General features: G+C 45.5%; 3 protein-coding genes across 3 annotated transcripts; 2 read left to right on the plus strand and 1 right to left on the minus strand.

The window, feature by feature from the left end:
* Positions 1-89: 89 nt before the first annotated feature.
* On the plus strand, positions 90-2,733 carry LOC117848209 (malate dehydrogenase, chloroplastic). The gene is made up of 2 exons (XM_034729540.2): positions 90-521; positions 1,277-2,733. Exon 2 carries the CDS (start codon positions 1,283-1,285, stop codon positions 2,474-2,476), a length of 1,194 nt encoding a protein of 397 aa, XP_034585431.1. The 5' UTR covers positions 90-521; positions 1,277-1,282; the 3' UTR covers positions 2,477-2,733.
* A 476-nt stretch (positions 2,734-3,209) lies between these two features.
* LOC140222380 (large ribosomal subunit protein eL29z-like) lies at positions 3,210-4,813 on the plus strand. Its single transcript, XM_072292822.1, has 3 exons — positions 3,210-3,360; positions 3,498-3,631; positions 4,536-4,813. Exons 2-3 carry the CDS (start codon positions 3,530-3,532, stop codon positions 4,614-4,616), a joined length of 183 nt encoding a protein of 60 aa, XP_072148923.1. The 5' UTR covers positions 3,210-3,360; positions 3,498-3,529; the 3' UTR covers positions 4,617-4,813.
* Positions 4,814-5,558: 745 nt separating this feature from the next.
* LOC117850290 (putative receptor protein kinase ZmPK1) lies at positions 5,559-8,576 on the minus strand. Its single transcript, XM_034732118.2, has one exon. The coding sequence runs from the start codon at positions 8,283-8,285 to the stop codon at positions 5,808-5,810; it is 2,478 nt and encodes an 825-aa protein (XP_034588009.1). The 5' UTR covers positions 8,286-8,576; the 3' UTR covers positions 5,559-5,807.
* Between the last annotated feature and the right edge of the window lie 10,267 nt (positions 8,577-18,843).

Genomic DNA, 18,843 nt, shown 5'->3' on the forward strand with positions numbered 1-18,843 from the left:
GGGTAAGATTGATCTTAGATGAACTGCTACTTTCACAAATTGTTTTCTGTGATTCCGAAAATTAACACTTTGTTTTGGATCCCTGCTATGCATCCATCGAACTCAACACACGTCCAACTACACCGTTTCGTGCCCCCATGCATCTTAGTAATCCATTGTCATCGACATGACTGCTCGTCTGGTTTGTTCTATTCGGCTGCGGCCCAAAACGCTGCAGCCAGCAGCCCAGCCGACGGCTGAAGGCCCAGGCTCCACCAGCACCAGGTCCTCCGTGGTTTGGACGCCGCCACGCCGTCCGCCTCCTCCCTCCGCTAAGGTCGCCGGCGCTAGAGGGCTCCAAATCGAGTTAGGGGCACCTCCCTAACCCGTTCCCCACCGGCGAGTGGCGCTCCGAGTAGGCGGCATCGACCCTGCACAGCTGCATCTCCGCCTCTGCCCTTCGCCCCGAGGTCCTCGTCTCCCACCCCGCGCCTCCGCCCACGGCCCACTCGTGACTGTGCAGACCGAGCCGGCCCGCCAACGTTAGTATCTCTCAAATCTCAATCCTCTCCATCCTTTCATGCTGTTAGATTTAATGCATCTGATCTGTGTGTGTGGATAGAAATGGCACTAGATGGTTTTCAAAAGAATTGGCATAGCTGCTATGGCGATTGCCGCAATACTTGTACTAGTTTTACAGAATATCTCGATTCATTGCTGTTGGCTAGCTGCAGTTGCTGTTGCGGCTGCAGTAGCGCTGCTGCAGCCAGCACTACCGAACGTTGCTGTTGCTTCTTATAATCTTATGGACGGCTGGACAATAGACATGCTGTGTTTTCTACTCCCTCCCTCCCAAATTAGCTTTTCTAGATACATAGATAATATCTATGCATCAAGACATGAGATATATCTAAGTGCATAACAAAGTCTATGAATCTAATAAAGTCAAAACGATCTATAATTTGGGACGGAGGGAGTGATATATCACTGTTTTGCATATTTTGTTATTTTTATTTCGAGGGTAAACATGAATAAATAATTTATTTATATATACTGTACGTATCGGTGTATCCTGGTTTTTGGGGATTTGCCGTATCGGCATACAAGTATCGTGTATCGGTGAAACATAGCTAGTGATGGTTGGGAGATTGAATTTCACTGTGCCATCTGATAGCCAAATGACACCGTTCAATTATTCGTTGTGACCACTTTTTTGCTGTGGAGAAAACTTAACATCTGGTTCTAAAACTTACTGCTCTCTCGTATATATAAATCTAACAGAACTTTGTTTCTGCAGTCAGACATGGCATCAACTGTTACCAGCTCAGCTAGCACTCAGGCTGGGCTGATCCAAAAGCCAAGGAACCATGGTGTCACAAGGTACTCTGGTTTAAAGACATCATCTTCATCTGTTAGCTTTGGATTGGAGTCGTCGTTCCTGGGAAGGAATGCATCCCTCCGTGCATCTGTCGCTTCAAGGATTGTGCCGAAAGCGACATCTGGATCTCAGATATCTCCCCAGGCATCTTACAAAGTGGCCGTACTTGGTGCTGCTGGTGGGATTGGACAACCCCTAGGCCTTTTGATCAAGATGTCTCCTCTTGTGTCAGAGCTGCATCTGTACGATATTGCAAATGTCAAGGGTGTTGCTGCGGATCTCAGCCATTGCAACACACCTGCTCAGGTTCTGGACTTCACTGGCCCCTCCGAATTGGCAAATTGCTTGAAAGGCGTGGATGTTGTTGTCATCCCTGCCGGAGTTCCAAGGAAGCCAGGCATGACTCGTGATGACCTCTTTAACATCAACGCGAGCATAGTCAAGTCACTTGTTGAGGCTGTTGCAGACAATTGCCCAAACGCGTTCATCCATATCATCAGCAACCCAGTGAACTCCACAGTGCCGATTGCTGCTGAGGTTCTGAAGCAGAAGGGTGTCTACAACCCCAAGAAACTTTTTGGAGTTACCACCCTGGATGTTGTCAGGGCCAACACATTTGTGGCACAGAAGAAGAACCTCAAGCTCATTGATGTCGACATCCCAGTTGTCGGCGGTCATGCTGGGATCACTATATTGCCGTTATTGTCCAAGATGAGGCCATCTGTTACCTTCACAAAAGAGGAAATTGAGGAGCTGACAAAGAGGATACAGAATGCCGGGACAGAGGTGGTGGAGGCCAAGGCTGGTGCAGGGTCTGCTACCCTGTCCATGGCCTATGCTGCTGCCAGATTTGTTGAGTCGTCTCTCCGTGCACTGGCTGGCGATCCAGATGTCTATGAGTGCACATTTATCCAGTCTGAGGTTACTGATCTGCCATTCTTTGCATCAAGAGTCAAGTTGGGGAAGAATGGTGTTGAATCTGTTGTTTCCGCTGACCTCGAGGGAGTGACTGAGTACGAGGCTAAGGCGCTTGAGGCGCTGAAGGCTGAGCTGAAGGGAAGCATTGAGAAGGGCATTGCTTTTGCGAACAAACAGCAAGAAGCAGCTGCGTCTGTTTGAAGCGGGTGAAATGAAAATCCACAAGAAGAGAAATAGAGAATAAAGGAACAGTGATCTAGAATCCACAATGGCGTTTAGTTTTGCAGCCTAGAATTTTTTGTGTCCAGTAGGAAGATGCTCCTGATGAGTGATGAGCTACAATTGTGGCTGTTGTTAGCTTCTAATGGTTATGTACGTGGGGGCTGGATGCCCCCCAAGTTATCTTTTTCTGAACCAGGCCCTGTTTAACGCAATACATAAATTTTGCTCCTTTTCTATTGTGGTTGTGCCTGTAGCTTGTTGGAGTTTACAGACTATCAGAGCGCTAATAAAGCATTTTTACGAAAGCGATGTGTACCGAAGACCTATTATTGGTTGTGTTCGTACTGCCGTGTTGCCTGCTGTTTAGCAACACAACTCTGTTTCCTTGCCTACTTATGCTAATATTTTTTTATTTTTCTCTATGTAATTGTCCAATTGGCCGACAGTAACTTGTCGAATTTGTTATGTTATATCTCTATGGTGACAGGGACGGCTGGAAGCTGGCATATGTCTTGGTAGATTCGGAGCTCGCAACCAGGCACTAATTATAATTTACTCATGCTGTTGCTGTCCTCTTTTCTAATTGGGACTTGAGGGTGAGCGTCTAGCTTGTTTAGTTGTTTTTCTGCTTGGAAATCAGGCGTCTTCTCCCATCAGTTCTGCTGTTGAGCCATTTCGGTGGGCTAGTAATGGGACTGCGCAGAGCGCCACTTTGGTGGGCTACAAATGGGCTGAATTCCAGCCCACGTTTGAAACTGGGCGTCCGAAAATGCCCTCTCCTCTATATAAACGCAGCCCTCGAAGCATCGTCACTTCCGAAACCCTAGCTTTCCTGACGCCGCCGCCGACCCACCCCGACGCCGGTAAGAACCCTTGGTCTTCCACCTCGTCTTCCTCATGCGCGCGCTCCAAATCATCCTGCCTCGCTCCCTTCCGCTGATTGATTTGCCCTTTCTCCTGAATCGGTTGTTCATCTCTGGATTTCTTGGCGAAACCGCAGGTGATTAGGAGCAGGAGCAAGAGGGATCCGGGATGGCCAAGTCGAAGAACCACACGGCGCACAACCAGTCGTACAAGGCGCACAAGAACGGCATCAAGAAGCCCAAGCGCAACCGCCAGACCTCCACCAAGGGGGTACGTGCTTCGCTTTCCATGCTCGCCTATGCGCCATGCTAGATCTGAATTCTAAATCGGCGCGCCTTCATAAATCCTTTGGCTTTGATATCAACGTGATGTTATTCGTTATGTGGTGACTTGTGGTACGCAATAGATTTAGTAGCATGGCTTGATACAATCAACACCAGATGATGCTAGTTAATCGTAATTTTCTACTAGTGTGCGATCTTTATTGCCCCGAAATCACCTAGCTTGCTGCGCAGTTTCTTAGTTTAGTTGTTTTAAAATTCATTATTTGGTTGTAAGTATTTAATGTTCAGCTGTAGAAGTCATGATTTGGGTTACACTGAATTTGGTATTCTGTCTATTCCTATGGTATTGCTGGTTTACTGCTAATTTGACCTGTGGAATATATGCCTACAGGATTAGGTATTTTTGTTGTATGTTGCTCCAGTTGCAGACTTGTTTCATTACATTGGTACCATTGCAGATTTCCCTTGTAATTTTGTAGCTGCATTACCTGATGTTTTTTTTTTCAGAATTCGTTGCTGCTGAAATGCTGTTTGATTTGAGTCTTGTATGTTAAATCAAATGTTATGCAAAAGTTTTTAAGGTCGTGATAAGATGTCGGGTGGTGACTTGGTATGCCTTGTCACTTAGGAGCTATAAGGTATAACTAGCCCATGTGTGGCCTAGTTTCGTCTTGATGGGTGTGGGTTATGTACGCCCTTGCATCCAAAAATATGTTTGTATAGTGCTAGTTAGTGTGATGTACAGATTATTTCTAGTCATACTCTGATGTCAATGTCGTGCTCATTTGAATTTACATTATACCTTGGGCGTGTTTGTTTTTCTTATGCTCCATCGAATATTGTTTTATTCTGTGTTTGTCTATTAACTGTCTCTTTTGTTGTGGTTTTAGATGGACCCAAAGTTCCTGAGGAACCTGAGGTACTCAAGGAAGAACAACAAGAAGAGCGGCGAGGCTGAGGCTGAGGAGTAAGCTGGTGGAACTTCAGCTGATGAATCTCTCTTGTATCCCTAGGGTCTGCTAGAGTCATGAACTTCATTCTCTGTTCTGTATTATCAAAGAAGTTCGCTCAGTTGGTACCAAAGTTTTGTTTGTCATGCTGCCTGGCTGGACTTGGAACCCTTATTTGCAGCTTATGAGAATTGGGAACCCCATTGCCTTTTTTGTGATGCCTGTTATCAACAGTTCGCCGTTTTCTTCGATGTCTTATCATCTTGTGATATGAGGATGCGACGTTTGAGCACCCTCTCTAAGCAGAAAGGAATGAGGGCACATAAATAATAGATCTTTCTATTGGAAAAAAAAGGCTGCTCAGCGTGCGTTCCGGTCTCAACACTAGTTTGGATCCCTACGCGCATCCAAAAATTGCGATGAACCTAAACGGGGCCGAAATCTGATCTCGCCGGCTGGTTAGGCACAACTCTCGCCGGCCGGCCGCTCAGTAGTCATACCTCGGCGATTGCACGCGCAATGTGTGTGTATGGTAGACACCCGTCGTGTGTCTGCTAAGCATTCTTTGACACTCATTTTTTTTTTCTCTGCAGATGAGCACGTAGGCCCAAGGAGCAGACCCAAGCTTTGTTTCAGGTTTCCCTCTTCTCACTGTTCTCCCCTAGCCTGTTCGGTCGTACATGTTTTGCATCTGTCAATTAACATACATTGGCTCGCTGTCAATTTCTTGTGTTTTGCAAGCAGCGCAAGGGGTTCTCTGCTGTTTCTGGTTTTCAGGAAAAATCCAACAACCGAGCAGTTGGAGAAGCGAAGGCCGCGAGAGACACTTGCGGACTGAAGTGTCTAAGCAGGTACCTGGTGCTACTGGCGCAGTTTCTTATCATTCAGGTTTGTGCATCTTGTTTCATTATTTCAATCTTGTTACTTTCATGTTCAAAAAAATATAGTACTGGGCTACTGGTCTATCTAGCATCCCCAAATGTGCTTTCTGTTTTTGTCAGTATTACAACACTATGAATATACACAAAAGCCACTAGAAATACATTAGCACTGTTCCATCACTACACAACTTGGAACGATGCACTGTAATAGGAAGTTAAGACTGCAAAAATTAGTATGGTGCTTACAATAGGATACCAGTATACCATAGAGATTCCATGGTGCCCTCTAATCAAGAAAAAAAACGTCTATACTTCCTTCACCATAGCTGTTTCAGTGATTTGCAGTTGCAGCTAAATCAACTGAAAGGCTCTCCACTACCGATTCCATCGTTGGCCTTTTCTTCCTCTCTTCCTCCAAGCACGAGACAGACAACTTGATCAAAGCTTTTGCTTGCGAGTAGTCGAATTCACCACCCAGTCTGAAATCCACAAACTCTGCTATCCAAAAGGGTTCCTCCCTGTCCAATCTGTAGGAAAGCATCTTGATGAACTTCTTCAGCATCACATGCACCTTCTCATCTTCACCTTTGACCAAATCAAAAACCCGTGTTCCTGACACCAGTTCGAGAAGCACAACTCCATAGCTGTACACGTCGACCTTGGCAGTTATCGGTAAACCAGATATCCACTCTGGAGCAATGTAACCTATGGTTCCTCGTGCTCGTGTTACATTTTGATTATCCCCAGATCTGTTGACCAACTTTGCCAACCCAAAGTCAGTGATCTTAGGCTCCAGATCCTGGTCCAATAAAATGTTCTCAGGCTTCAGGTTGCAGTGAATGATCCACTCTAGGCACTCGTGGTGAAGATAGGCCAGTCCCTTTGCAACACCTAAGGCAATGTTGAATCTCTGATTCCATTCTAAAGAGATTTTACTTTTGAACAATATGTGTGCCAACGATCCTTTCTCAGCGTACTCGAGGACTAACATCCTGTGGGATCTTTCTGAACAAAACCCATATATTCTTACTAGGTTCATATGGTTGATCCTCGCAATAACATGCAACTCATCATTGAATTCTTCTCTGCTGTGCCTTATATTTCCCAGCTTTTTTACAACCACCAGTCGGTCATCGTCTAATATGCCTTTATAGGCAACCCCTGTACCTCCCCATCCAAGCTCATGTGCAAATTTTTCAGTTGCCTTAGCCAGCTCTCTGTAGCTATACATTCGGAAATGATTGGTCATCATCTTGTAGCCTTCCTCAGCTGCCCATACTTGTGATGACTTCAATTCCCTCCTCAAGACAAAGAACCATGCAAATGTGAAAAAGAAAACTTCAATAATGAAGAATGCACCAATAAACCCATAGAAGTAGAACCATTTTGGCTCCTCCTGACTAGGCTTATGTAAGTAACTGGGATTTTGTTCCGTGAATATTGTGCTTATAGGACCACATACAGGCTTACGTGGTGCAGAATCAAGCACATTGGACTGCGGAATCTGAAGTTTTGATGTGTCCAAACTTGATGGGAGTTTGATGTACATTGTGCGCACAGTGGGCGTTGGGAAAGACCTTCCATTGAAGAGAAGAGATTTTGGATAGCACGTACCATTTCCTTCCTGATACTGAAACCCCTTGCAGGTGCAGTCATCTCTGCAAACGTTCTGACAGATTTCTCTTGACACTTTTTCAATACGTTGCTGATCAGATCCCCAGTAATCAGTGTTTCGAAGTTCCAAAAAAGTCAAATTTTGTTCCCCTTGGCATGATATATCAAAAATAGGCATGCAACCTTGTGTCCAGTTACCTGGGTTCCTCATCTTATAGCCAGGCGGGCAAGAACATGTCGGTGCGGGCGAGTAGTGGCAGATTCCATAGGGGCCGCACAACCCATGAGTCATGCATGGTTGGAATTCAGCAATCCATGAAACTGTCCATTTTTTGTCTGAATTATTCAAGCTGTAGAGCCTAACATTCCCATCATAATCCAATTTAAGCCTCCTCTTAATCCCAGCGCCCGTATCAGAGGCATAACGCACACGACTACTCTTAGCAAAGTCGCTCGAAAAGATCTCCCCGGAGTCATCAAGGCTTGCTATTCTAGTACTGTTGTACAAGTTTCTGTTGTTCTCGTAGTACATGAAATCAGGATCTGGCCAGTACACGCTGGTCATGTTGGCATTATCGTATATGAGCGACAGCATCGACTGGTCGCTGAAACGGAAGGTGTAGTGGCCGGGAACATGCAACTGATCAGTGGTGGAGACTAACTTGGACGCGTCGGTGATGCGCTGCGTGGGGAGGAACGTGTCGGTCGGCGAGTCGAAGCTCTGCCAGACGACGTCGCCGCTGGAGTTCTTGAGGACGAGGTTGCCAGTGTCCAGCAGCTGGGCGTACTCGGCGGACTTGGCGTCGGCCTGCCACACCACCGTGCCGTCGTAGTCGGTGAGCACCATGGCGCCGTCCTTGCGCAGGGTGGCGGCGGCGCCCCAGGCGTGCACGGGGGTGCCGCGGTTGGCGCTCCAGACCACGGCCGCCTCGTCGTCGGTGTACCATACCGAGAAGGTGAAGGCGTCTTTGTAGACGCGGTGGAAGCCGCAGGAGAATGTGCCGTCCGGTGACCGGAGGGTATGAGTGTCGTGGTCCTCGACGGCGATCGAGGATTTCCGGCGCAGGGTGTCGCGAGCTGCGGCGCCGATCAGGGGTGGAGAGGAAAGCATCAAGGTGGAGAGGAGGAGAGCGAGGAGCTGAGCGGACATGGCCGGCTGCATGGGTGGTATGAGCTTCGGAGCTGGGATGAGCATGGCTGGACTAGTAGTACTTCATTGCAGGTGCAGGTGCTTCATTTTGAATTGTATATGGTTGTTGTTGTTCCTGGTCAAAAACAAACACAGGGCCGCTGGAGCCACGGCGTGTTGGAATATTTCTTTGTAGCTTGTGACTTTAATTTGTAAAACTTATCCAGCAAGCGGAGGAGATGAACTCGTATCTAGTTGGACTTTTGCATGCCGACGAGAGATGAAAAATTGATGGTATGGCAAAACAACCGATTGTATCGGCAGGCAAAATCGCTCTCTCATCTCCATGGATGATCACGATGCTTCACACGATGACTTTTTCATCTGATGATTCCGACCGATCGAGTTGTTGGAGTCCTCAAGGAAGCTCGAGGATCAGGTCAGAGGGAAGTCACTGTCGCACAGGGACAAGGACTTGTGTGTTCTGACGACAATACTCTTTACCAGGGAAGCATATAGACAGACAGACAGAGAGACAGACGTATGCATGGCTCCCGTAGAGAAAGAGAATGACTGAATGAGATAAGATACAAATACAATACGACGTACGACAATGACATTAGCTTGAGCCTTGAGACTCGACTACTCGAGAGTAACGGACGTTTCAGACGTGCCATCGGAATAACCAATCATGGTCTGGATGGTTTTACTAGCATTCCACGGAGTACTTAGCAGCGGCAGTACGCTCCTCCCTCTCTGCTCTGTGGCTCGCCGGTTCCCACCGTACGTACGTATAGTACGCGACCTCCCCTGCCTTGTCAGGTTGTCTTTGATGGAGCGTGGCTGCTGAAAGCGACCCGATGGTGCTGGCTTGCTTTGTTCGACTTCTCCAAACTGGCAAACTGACAACCGAGAACCGCATGGAAGAGTCACCATAGTACATTAGTACTTCTCTCTAACTTGATCTTAAATCAAACTTATTCAACTTTAATCAAATTTACATCTACAGCACAAAATAAACGCGCTACATTAAGACGTGTTTCGTGGTTGATTTAACTAAACTATTTTGATTTGTAGGTGTTGGTGTATTTTTCAATAAACTTTTTCAAAGATAAGGAAGTCTGACTTACTAAAGTTTAAAAGCCTTACATTTTGAAATAAATATAGTGGTATGTTATTAAGCGTGATGCGGGTTATTAAAGTATGTTATTACTGGCTATGTATGCTAATATAACGATGACATTTTGTCAAGGATTGCTGCGCTTGGAATTTTATACCTGTTGCGAGAAATGCGACTTGAATAGATATCCCAGCTGCTTTCATATGTGCTTCAAACTATTGTCGATAAGCATGTACTCCCTCCGTCCTAAAAAGAATGCAACTCTCGCTTCTCAAGAAGTTAAGTAGTTTCAAGTTTGATCAAATTTATAAAAAAATACTAATATTCAAGTCTCTTACATGATTAATCTATTGATATTTATTTTACACCATAAATATTAGTACTATTTTGTATAAATTTGATCAAATTTAAAATTGGTTGCCCTTCTTAGGAAACTAGAGTTGCATTCTTCGAACTGCGAAGCGCAAGATCCGGCCAGAGGAAGTAGCTGTCCAATATTAAGATCCGTATGTCTAGTCTTTCCAAGGTCACAAGTGGAATGCATGCGTGTATTTATACGGATGAATGTGCATTAAATATACGAGTATGTGCGTTTGTCTTTTAAAAAAAGTTATATTAGGGAATAATTGGAAAGGCACTCATATGTCTCTCGGTTATTAGTACTAAAACTATCATGTGAGCCCAGGTCGCTCTCTTACAGCCTGATCTCGATGCTTCACGATGACTTTTATCCTCAAGGAAGCACGAGGATCAGGTCGGGCAGTCGCTGTCGTTTACCGGGAGAAGGGCTTTGTGTTGAACATACTGTTTCGGGGAGAATTGTACTAGTCTTCGAGTCATATGTCATGCTGGGCCATGGCTACGTGGATGAACGAGATAAGACAACAATTGCGTTAAGCTTAGAAAGGAATGAACGTATCCTAACTCTGTCTTCGTTTCCATAGTATTTAATACGATATCAAGTAAGCAAATTGCCAAGATAGTAATAAAGTTAATAAGGAGCATGGGAGAAAAGAGAAAAACATATTTCTCATGCAGGAAATGGTTTGGAGGCTTGGAGCCCGATCTCTAGGGATGGCAACGGGGACATAGTGTGATCTCTTTCCCCACCCCCATCCTCTTCATGATCTCTTTGAGAGTGAAAACTACCCATAAACCCTATGATGAGTTGGGAATTCATGGTCTAGCATAAACACGTCTTACGTGGATGGAGGTACCCATAAACCTTATGGTTTTAACATGAGATAGCGAGCAATGCAAAAAGGTTTTTCAGCTAATTTGCATCGCTCCCTCTATTTCAAAATACACGTCATTTAGGATTATTCTTGCTAGCTAAATTTTAAAACTAGCTTTGAGAGTAACGTAGTACGTTTTGAGACATGCGCGTTATGGTTGAAGTCTGGATGGTTTTACAATTCCTTTCCCTCTCTGCTCTGTCTTCTTCTTTTTTTTTTGACACGTTGCCAACTTGCCATGGCTTCCTGAACGACTCCTCCTCCCGCTGCCCACCGCAGTACACACGAGCCGCACGCGACCTCGCCTGCCTCGTCAGGCTGAGACGACTTGTGGTCGATCGGGGGCAAAAGTTTGGAAGAAAGCTGTTCGGACATGTGAAACGACACCAAGTTTTATTAGACTTCTCCAAGTGATAACCGACGTCATGTAAAAATGATCGGAGAGCCGTCATGTGTACTTAACATGTAGTTATTGTTTGCTTTGGAGAAAAAGTAATTAATACTACACATAGAGAGAAATGTTACATGAAGAGAGGAGACGTTTGTATCTTGGGTCCTTATTCTTAATCGAGCGTCTCAGCAAGGCTTGGCTGGTGGAAGTGGTATTTAAGCGTTAGTAGTCTAAAATTTTTAGAAGTATGTTATTATTGCCTGTGTATATAACCGGCCTGGCAAGGAAATTTTGTCAAGAATTGTTGCACTTGAAATTTTTATATCTGAGGTGACAGATGGCGTACCCTGGATTGATATGCGAAGACATGCCGTTTTCGGGTGCGCTTCAAACTATTTGTCAAAAACTGTCTCTCGGAACAGGTCAGGGCGCGGCAGTCGCTGTTGCTACAGGGATAAGTACCCTGGTCTGATGACATACTGTTTCGCGGAGAATTATACTAGTCTTGTAATCTTATATGTCATGCTGGGCCATGCCTTCGTGGATCAACGAGATGAGACAACAATTGCGTCAAGCTTGAAAGCAGCGTACGTATCATTAGTTTGCACTCCAGGAGGCGTAATCACACGCAAATCTAGTGGGCCGTGGGCAAGGAAATTCAACTGACAGAAATCGCTGCAATTGACTTTCATATTTGATTGCTATTCATCGCTGCAACTTATCTGACAGAGTTACTATTGTTCAAGGAAACCTACGCACATAATGTGCTGCAGAAATTGAAATGGCCTGGATGAATATAATAATAAGGTGACAGATACGCTTGAATTATTATTAACTGATCCAGGAAGTTTTTTAATTAAGAAAATCTTAAACATTCACATGTAAATATCTATGACCATATAGAAATAAATCCGGCCACATAGTCAGAAGATACATGAGTACTTAGACTCTTCAGGATCTTGCGCTTTAAAATTTTTCTAAAAAACTTTGTAGCGGTATTAGATGCGTCGAAACTTCCGACACTGTGCCGGAACTTCCGACACTATGCCGGAACTTCCGATACAGGGGCGGAACTTCCGATGGCAGCAAATGAGCTAAACGAAATTCAAAATAAAACTTGAAACTGCCAATTCTATTTGAATCAAAAGATTAGAAGTGATGAATAGAGACTACTGCAGGTGAAATATATAAGAGTAACTTTACAAATATATAGATCGGTACAAAACAAGCTTCTAGGTCAATAAGAACTAGAGGAACACAACAAGCACATGAGACAAAGGATTTGTTTACCGAAGTTCACTTCCATAAAGGAAGCTACGTCTCCGTTGAGGAGCTCACAAAGAGTCAGGTCCTCACTAACCCTTTACTTCTCTCAATCAACCACAAAGAAGGATTGAGTCACTTACTATGAATCCTCACAAAGAGGATGGGTGATACAAACTTTCCGGACGCACCACACAAAGAGGGCGCTCAAACGGGCGGCGCTAAACCATCTAGAAGCAAGCTTCAATAGTAACAAACGCGAATCAAAGGCTGAAGATGCTTCAAGTGCTCTTGAAATGAACTTGTTGAACCTCACACTCAAAGCCCCAAGTCTCACACCTCCAATCCTTCTCTCACCTAAGCCCTAGCTCAAAACTCTCAAAGATTTAGCTCAAGGAGGGAGTGAAGAGGAGTATTGAATGCTCAAGAGGGTGTTTGTCTCGGGTTAGGTCAGCAACAAATGAAGGGGGGCTGAGGGGGTATAGATACCCGAGCCCCAAAAACTAGCCGTTGCAGTGTTGTTAAGTGCTTGTCGGAACTTCCGACACTACATCGGAACTTCTGACACAGTTCAAATAAAACGGCTGGGAACCCCTTGCCGGAAGTTACTGGAAACTTCTGGTGCCTTTTATCGAAACTTCTGACACAGGATCGGAACTTCCGGCTCTGTTGAAAACTTCCGACAAGTGTCGGATCTTCCGACCCCATGTCGGAACTTCTGACACTCACAGAAACTGTGAGAAATTAAATGTGCAAGTGTGTGAGTGGTGTCTCTCATGGGTGGTTAGCATCTCAAACAAACACTTTGACATCTTCAAGCTATCCATCTGCGTCCCCCTTTATAGTATACTCAATTTCAAAAATAGAAAGTATAAAAAGGTCTTCTTTTATGCTCCAACACCGTTCTTCAATCAAATTGAGGTTCTTTTCTTACACCTTTGCACTTATTAGGATTTAAACCTATCAATTACTCGATAAAATCATTAGTCCCTTAACTTATGCATATCATCAACACCAAAATCCACTTAGGGGGCCAAATGCACTTTCAATCTCCCCCTCTTTTTGTGATTGATGACAACACAATTAAGGCTCACATAAGACATATATAATCATTTTGAATCCAATCATATAGGTGAGCTCTCCCTTAACATGTGCATCTTTCAAGATAGAGACAAAATGGCCTCAAATGCCATTTCCACATGTTAAGCATGCTCCTCCTATATCCTTGCATTCGTGGGGTGCAAAGGTGTGATATGAATATCATCGTGATGCATATGACAAGATTTAACACTTCAACAAAGTGAAAAATAAATAATACACCAAGCCATGATCATCACACAAGAATAAAGTTCGAGAACCACACTAACATAGCAAATCATGAATAAGTCTTACAAACTTAAAAGTTCACTTGGCACACCATGCATCACACCACATAAAAGTTCTTACATGTCCACAAGCCCACAAACTAAAAAACTCATAAAAAAAGATAGCAACCACCACCACATGGTCCATGGTAAACTCACTCCCCCTTTGGCATCAAGCTCCAAAAAGGGGAGGCCCTTCCATGGCCATTAGTCATCATCATCCTCCTGATCCTCATCCTCATCATTACCCTCATATTCTGGAGTATGAGCAGCGGGGATATCTTCCTCTTCCTCCTCGGACTCCTCGCGCCCACCCAAATCTTCATCATATTTTCCTTGGGGAGCCTCAAAGAACATGAAGGGTTTTCCAATTTTCTCCCAAGGGTTATAAAGTATCGGTGGAGGAGGAAAATCCATAAGAGCACGGACAGGAGAGTGTGGGATGTCATTCTTAGCCATGAACTCCTTTTGCCTCTTTTTTATCTTTAAGAGCTGCTCATCCACATACTTCTTGTGGGCATACATTTCTTCCGCATTGTGGCGGCCTACATTGAAGCAAGCAAAGAGACTTTGTGATAGGAAGTTGAAGATCTCTTTCTTCTTAGGAGCACGGGAAGGTGGAGGACCTCTAGAGCTAGAGGGCCTATGAGAGGGTGAGGCTCCAATAAATGGTTCTTGAGAAGATGAAGGCCCATGAGAAGGTCTTTGTGGAGGTAGAGGACGAATACCATGAGAGCCAATCTTGCAAAGCCGCTCAATGTGACCCTTCTTTGGCTTGTAGACAGGATGACCCTTGTCCGTCAAGATCTCCAAACCTATCACTGCGCTTAGTCAATCTTTACCATACACTCTAGCAACCCAAACAAGTGCATTGAAACAACCTGTGCACCACCATTCCTCCAAGCTGATTTGGTACCGCCATCCCAGGGACTCCAAACTGATGCCTGAAGAGGAAAGCAACGTCAAGAAGCCGCAACACCTTCAATGAGGAGAATGATGCATCATGGCACCGTCGTCGCCGGCACTAGTCAAGATTGATCATGGCTTTCACCTGAGAACCTAGACACCCTGACCACCAACAAACGCCGCTGGCTACTGCCATAGCCGGTATACCTCGAGTTCCCATGCACCCTTGGCGGCCGTCATCGCCTTCATGAAGCCGAGAAACGTCCGCCAGGAGCCGCCATGGACCACGGTCGACGAATCCACCCGCGGGGCACCGGAATCGGACGAGCGGAATCGCATCCGCCGCCCAAGAAACCGGTCGCCGACCATCGCTGCCCTGGAGCGTCAGGGAAGGAGATCCGGACAAAGCTGGGAGGTCGCCAGCGCCGGATCTGTCACCCCAACACCAATCGGCCACCGCTCCCGCCACGGAGCCAAGAAACTCCCGCCTGGAGCCGCCACAGACTACAGCCGGGTGGATCCATCCGCAGGGCGATGAAATCAGCTAAGAAGAGCCGATCTAGCAAGATATTTGTCCACCGATGGGTAGCTCTCTCCATGTACGAAAAGCTAGATGATGATGCTTCAAGGCAACTTTTAACATCATTTGACGACCTACTAGATGGAACACTGAAGTGTGAGATGAGGCCAAGGCCAGAGCTGCGTTTAAAAGGTGCATAGATTTGTCTGTCCTCATGTTGCAGTCCGGAACTCCAGATGGGTTTAGGGGGTGTTTGGAAGCACTCCACTCAAAAAAACAGCTCCACTCTACCAACTCCATAAAATTTCCTGCCAAACACGTCGAGCTCCACAAACTCCAGCTCCAAAAAAATGTGAAGCCAGGGGTCAGATCCATGTATTTCCTGGAGTAACTATGAGGTGCTCAAAAATACCAATTTTGTACCTCTTCATGGAGTTGGGGGCTATTTATCACCAATCCCACTGGTTGCACAATTTCCCGAACCCCCTCCGACCTCCTCTTCTTCCTTGCGCCACACGAAGAAAAAGGTCGTGGAGGCCGAACACCTACAGGGAGGGCGCCGCCGTCGGCCATGAACGGCGCCGGAGGACCTCCGCTGGGCCGCCACCCCCGAAAATCAACTCCAATTGCCGCACTGCCCCTATCTCCTGCGGTGGCACCAGTCCGCACCGCTCCTGCCCTCCTGAGGCGGCACCGCCCCTGCCCTCTGCCGTGCCACCCCTGCCCCCTGCCCTCCTGCGGTGGCACCACCCCCACCCCCTGCCGTGCCGCCCCCGCCCCCTGCCGCCCCCTGCTACGTGATTCTGAACCCTTGAGTTGTCTTGTTGCGTGCGATTGCTACTTGTGTTGTTGCTGTGTTAGCACTGGCAGGTTGGGACGGGTGCTGGATTGGTGGTGGCTCTGTAGCACTATCAATCTGAGCTTTGAGTTGGATTGCTGCTGCGGAAATCTGAGCTGCCGACGGAGAAGAATTATGCTAATGGCCACACTAGTCGTGGAGAAGATTGGAGAGAAGGCCGTGGAGGAGATCATCGATAGTTCGGACCGTGCGCACCGCTGCTGCTCGCCGGTCGTGTGGCCAGGCTGCCACCGCGCAAGACCACGCGGCAGCGTGTCTGCCCGCCTCCACCACACGCAGGTCCACACCGCCACCAATTCGTTCATAGTGAGGAAGAGGAGAGAAGAGAGAAGAGACTTACGTGTGGGTCGATTCATAATGGGTAAAATAGACTATTACAACGAGTCCTCAAGTTTCTGGAGGTGGAGCACTGGAATCAGCCAAACACGTGCAGCAACTCCATATTTTTCTAAAGTTGGTAAAGTGGAGCTGAAAAAGATGGAGTTGATGGAGTGGAGTTGTTTTTCCAAGTGAGGGCTGCCAAACACCCCCTAGTCACCAAGCCATCTGACATGCATGTGGAGTCACTGCACGGTTAATTATGAAAACTGGCCCAAGTATGATACTGACTGCAGGATGCATGGACGGTATGTGCGGCCAATCTGCAAGACAGACATTGCGCAATTAGAATGAAACGAGCATCACGCAAAAGAGCAAACAAAGTGTGTGACGCATCATGTGATACGCACCTATAGACAGCTTAGAATACTTGCAAAGATGAGATCATGTCGGCAGCGATGCAGCAAAAGAACCAGCTAATTTAGAGTGTAAAATACATGTGATTTAGATTCTTGCCAGCCATCTTTTACATGTATCATTAATAAACAATTAAATATGTGACATATGAAAGAGATGCTACTACATTCGTTAAAAAATGTTACTAAATTCACGATGAAAAAATGACATTAAATATTTTAATTATCTCTGAATTAAAAGGTAATATTTTTTTTGTAGAAATTGTTGCTCAAAGTTTCTAACTCGTAGGCCTTCTCGATGCCCTAAATGACATGTATCCTACATTGAATGGAAATAGGACTTAGAAGCTAAGATGATATCTCATCAATAATGAGGTGTTTGCAGTGATTTCCGTAATCTTAACATACGGTTATAGAGATAGGACATACGACAGCAAACTGTATAGGAATTAGCCGGGCTAAGCCTTAGCTATTATATTTTTTTCCGAAACACGCAGAACGCTCGTAAACGCACGCACACTCAGTCATATGAAAATACGCACGCAACTCTACCTTTATGAGCACCTCTGAAAGATTGAGCCGACAAATCCTCGAGATTGATGAAGTCACCACTAGCAACTTGCCATTGAAAGAATAACGACGATTAAATTCTGGAATAAATCCAGAAAAATATGAACACCAGTGCCGAGTCAAGGATTCGAACTTTGATGGGCAAGTTACACCGCAAGAAACTTTACCAGCTTCGCTACGCTCAGTTCGCAACCTTAGCTATTATACATCAGCATACGCCATTGTACTGTGTTCCTCACTCCTCTTTTTTGAGGAAAGTTTCTCACTGTTTTAGGCTATTCTAGCGATGTTCTCATTGCATTTGTTCATCCACTGCTTGCATGGGGATTTTTTTTATATATTTTTTACGAATTTGCAGAAATAAATAGTCGAACCAAAAATTTGTAGAAATAGACCTATGCCGCCAGATGAAACGGCGGTAGGCCTGTATAGCCATTTGAAACGGCGGTAAGGAGTCTTACCACCAGGTGAAACGGCGGTAAGTCCCTTTACCCCCCATCCGGCGGGCCGCCCACGGGTTGCAACGGTGCAGATTTCAAGGCGGTGTCGCCGTTTCGTCTGGCGAAACTGGCGCCCCACCAATTCAAATGGTGGAAGCCACCCCTTTCCGCCGAATGAGCCAGCGGGGCCGTGCTTATATAAGCCCCACGCATAGGTGTCGGGGCGCTCGCCCCTTTCATTTGCTGTGCGCCCGCCCGAGAGCTAGACAAAGAAGAGGAAGGGAGGGGAGGAGAGGGAAAGGAGAAGAAAGGAAGGGAGGGAGAAAGAAAGGGAGGGAGGGAGGGAGGGAGGGAGGTGAGATTGAACGCCCGTTCCTCATGTCGTTACATGTATTTTTTGTAATGGTCTAGTTTAGTTAGTTTAGTGAATAGATCTAGAAGTAGATAAATGTAGTAGTTTAGATAAATGTAGTAGTTAGTTTAGTTAGTCTATTGGATTTAAGATATAGGAAAATGAAGGTTAGATAGTTTAGTGAATTCAGCTTAGGGATTTAGTTGACAGTTAAATTAGGTTGTTGATTCAGGTATATTAAATTTAGATGAATTTTATTTGCAATGCATGATTATATTATTAGATTTAGTTAGACTTTTGTGCTTGTCGCGTATATTGACTAGGTAATTAGCTATGATAGTATCACGTATACTTTGTAAATGACTATAATAGTATCGTGTATATTGATCGGGTAAAATAAAATGAATTAGTTTGTAAGGTTGGTTTACTCTTTAATAGTATTAGTGTCGATGATAGAATTAAATGATTCCACCGTTGAAATGAAGGCGTTGTTCTAGTTAACTGATTTAAGTTATTGAGAGTAATTTGGACTGCTCGTTTCATGTACGTTGGCAGGCATGTTGGATAGTTTATATTTTCAAGTGTTCTATGGTCCGAGGGAGGTTAGATATGGTCCAAAAGGGTTAGATTTGAGTGGATTTCAGTATTTCTGCAAATATTTACCAAGAGCAAGAGAGAAGACTTGGGAGGGCATATACAGGTGGCTTTGTAAGGATTTCGGTATTAATAGAGATCAAGTGGATGTGTCTGTGAGGGCTGTAGTGAAGAGACGGCCCAACATAAACTTTTGGGAGCTGCTCCCATTTGAAGGAACCCCAAGCTACCAGGCTTATGTAAAGGCTTGCACGAGGCGCGGTTTACCGCTCATAT

This window comes from Setaria viridis, chromosome 3 (assembly GCF_005286985.2).
Source record: "Setaria viridis chromosome 3, Setaria_viridis_v4.0, whole genome shotgun sequence".
NCBI lineage: Eukaryota > Viridiplantae > Streptophyta > Magnoliopsida > Poales > Poaceae > Setaria > Setaria viridis.

Excerpts from the sequence above, each read along its gene's own strand:
- LOC117848209 (XM_034729540.2), top strand. The coding sequence starts at position 1,283 with ATGGCATCAACTGTTACCAGCTCAGCTAGCACTCAGGCTGGGCTGATC.
- LOC140222380 (XM_072292822.1), top strand. The coding sequence starts at position 3,530 with ATGGCCAAGTCGAAGAACCACACGGCGCACAACCAGTCGTACAAGGCG. Across the intron at positions 3,632-4,535 it reads GCCAGACCTCCACCAAGGGG|ATGGACCCAAAGTTCCTGAG; the intron begins GTACGTGCTTCG and ends TTGTGGTTTTAG.
- LOC117850290 (XM_034732118.2), bottom strand. The coding sequence starts at position 8,285 with ATGCTCATCCCAGCTCCGAAGCTCATACCACCCATGCAGCCGGCCATG.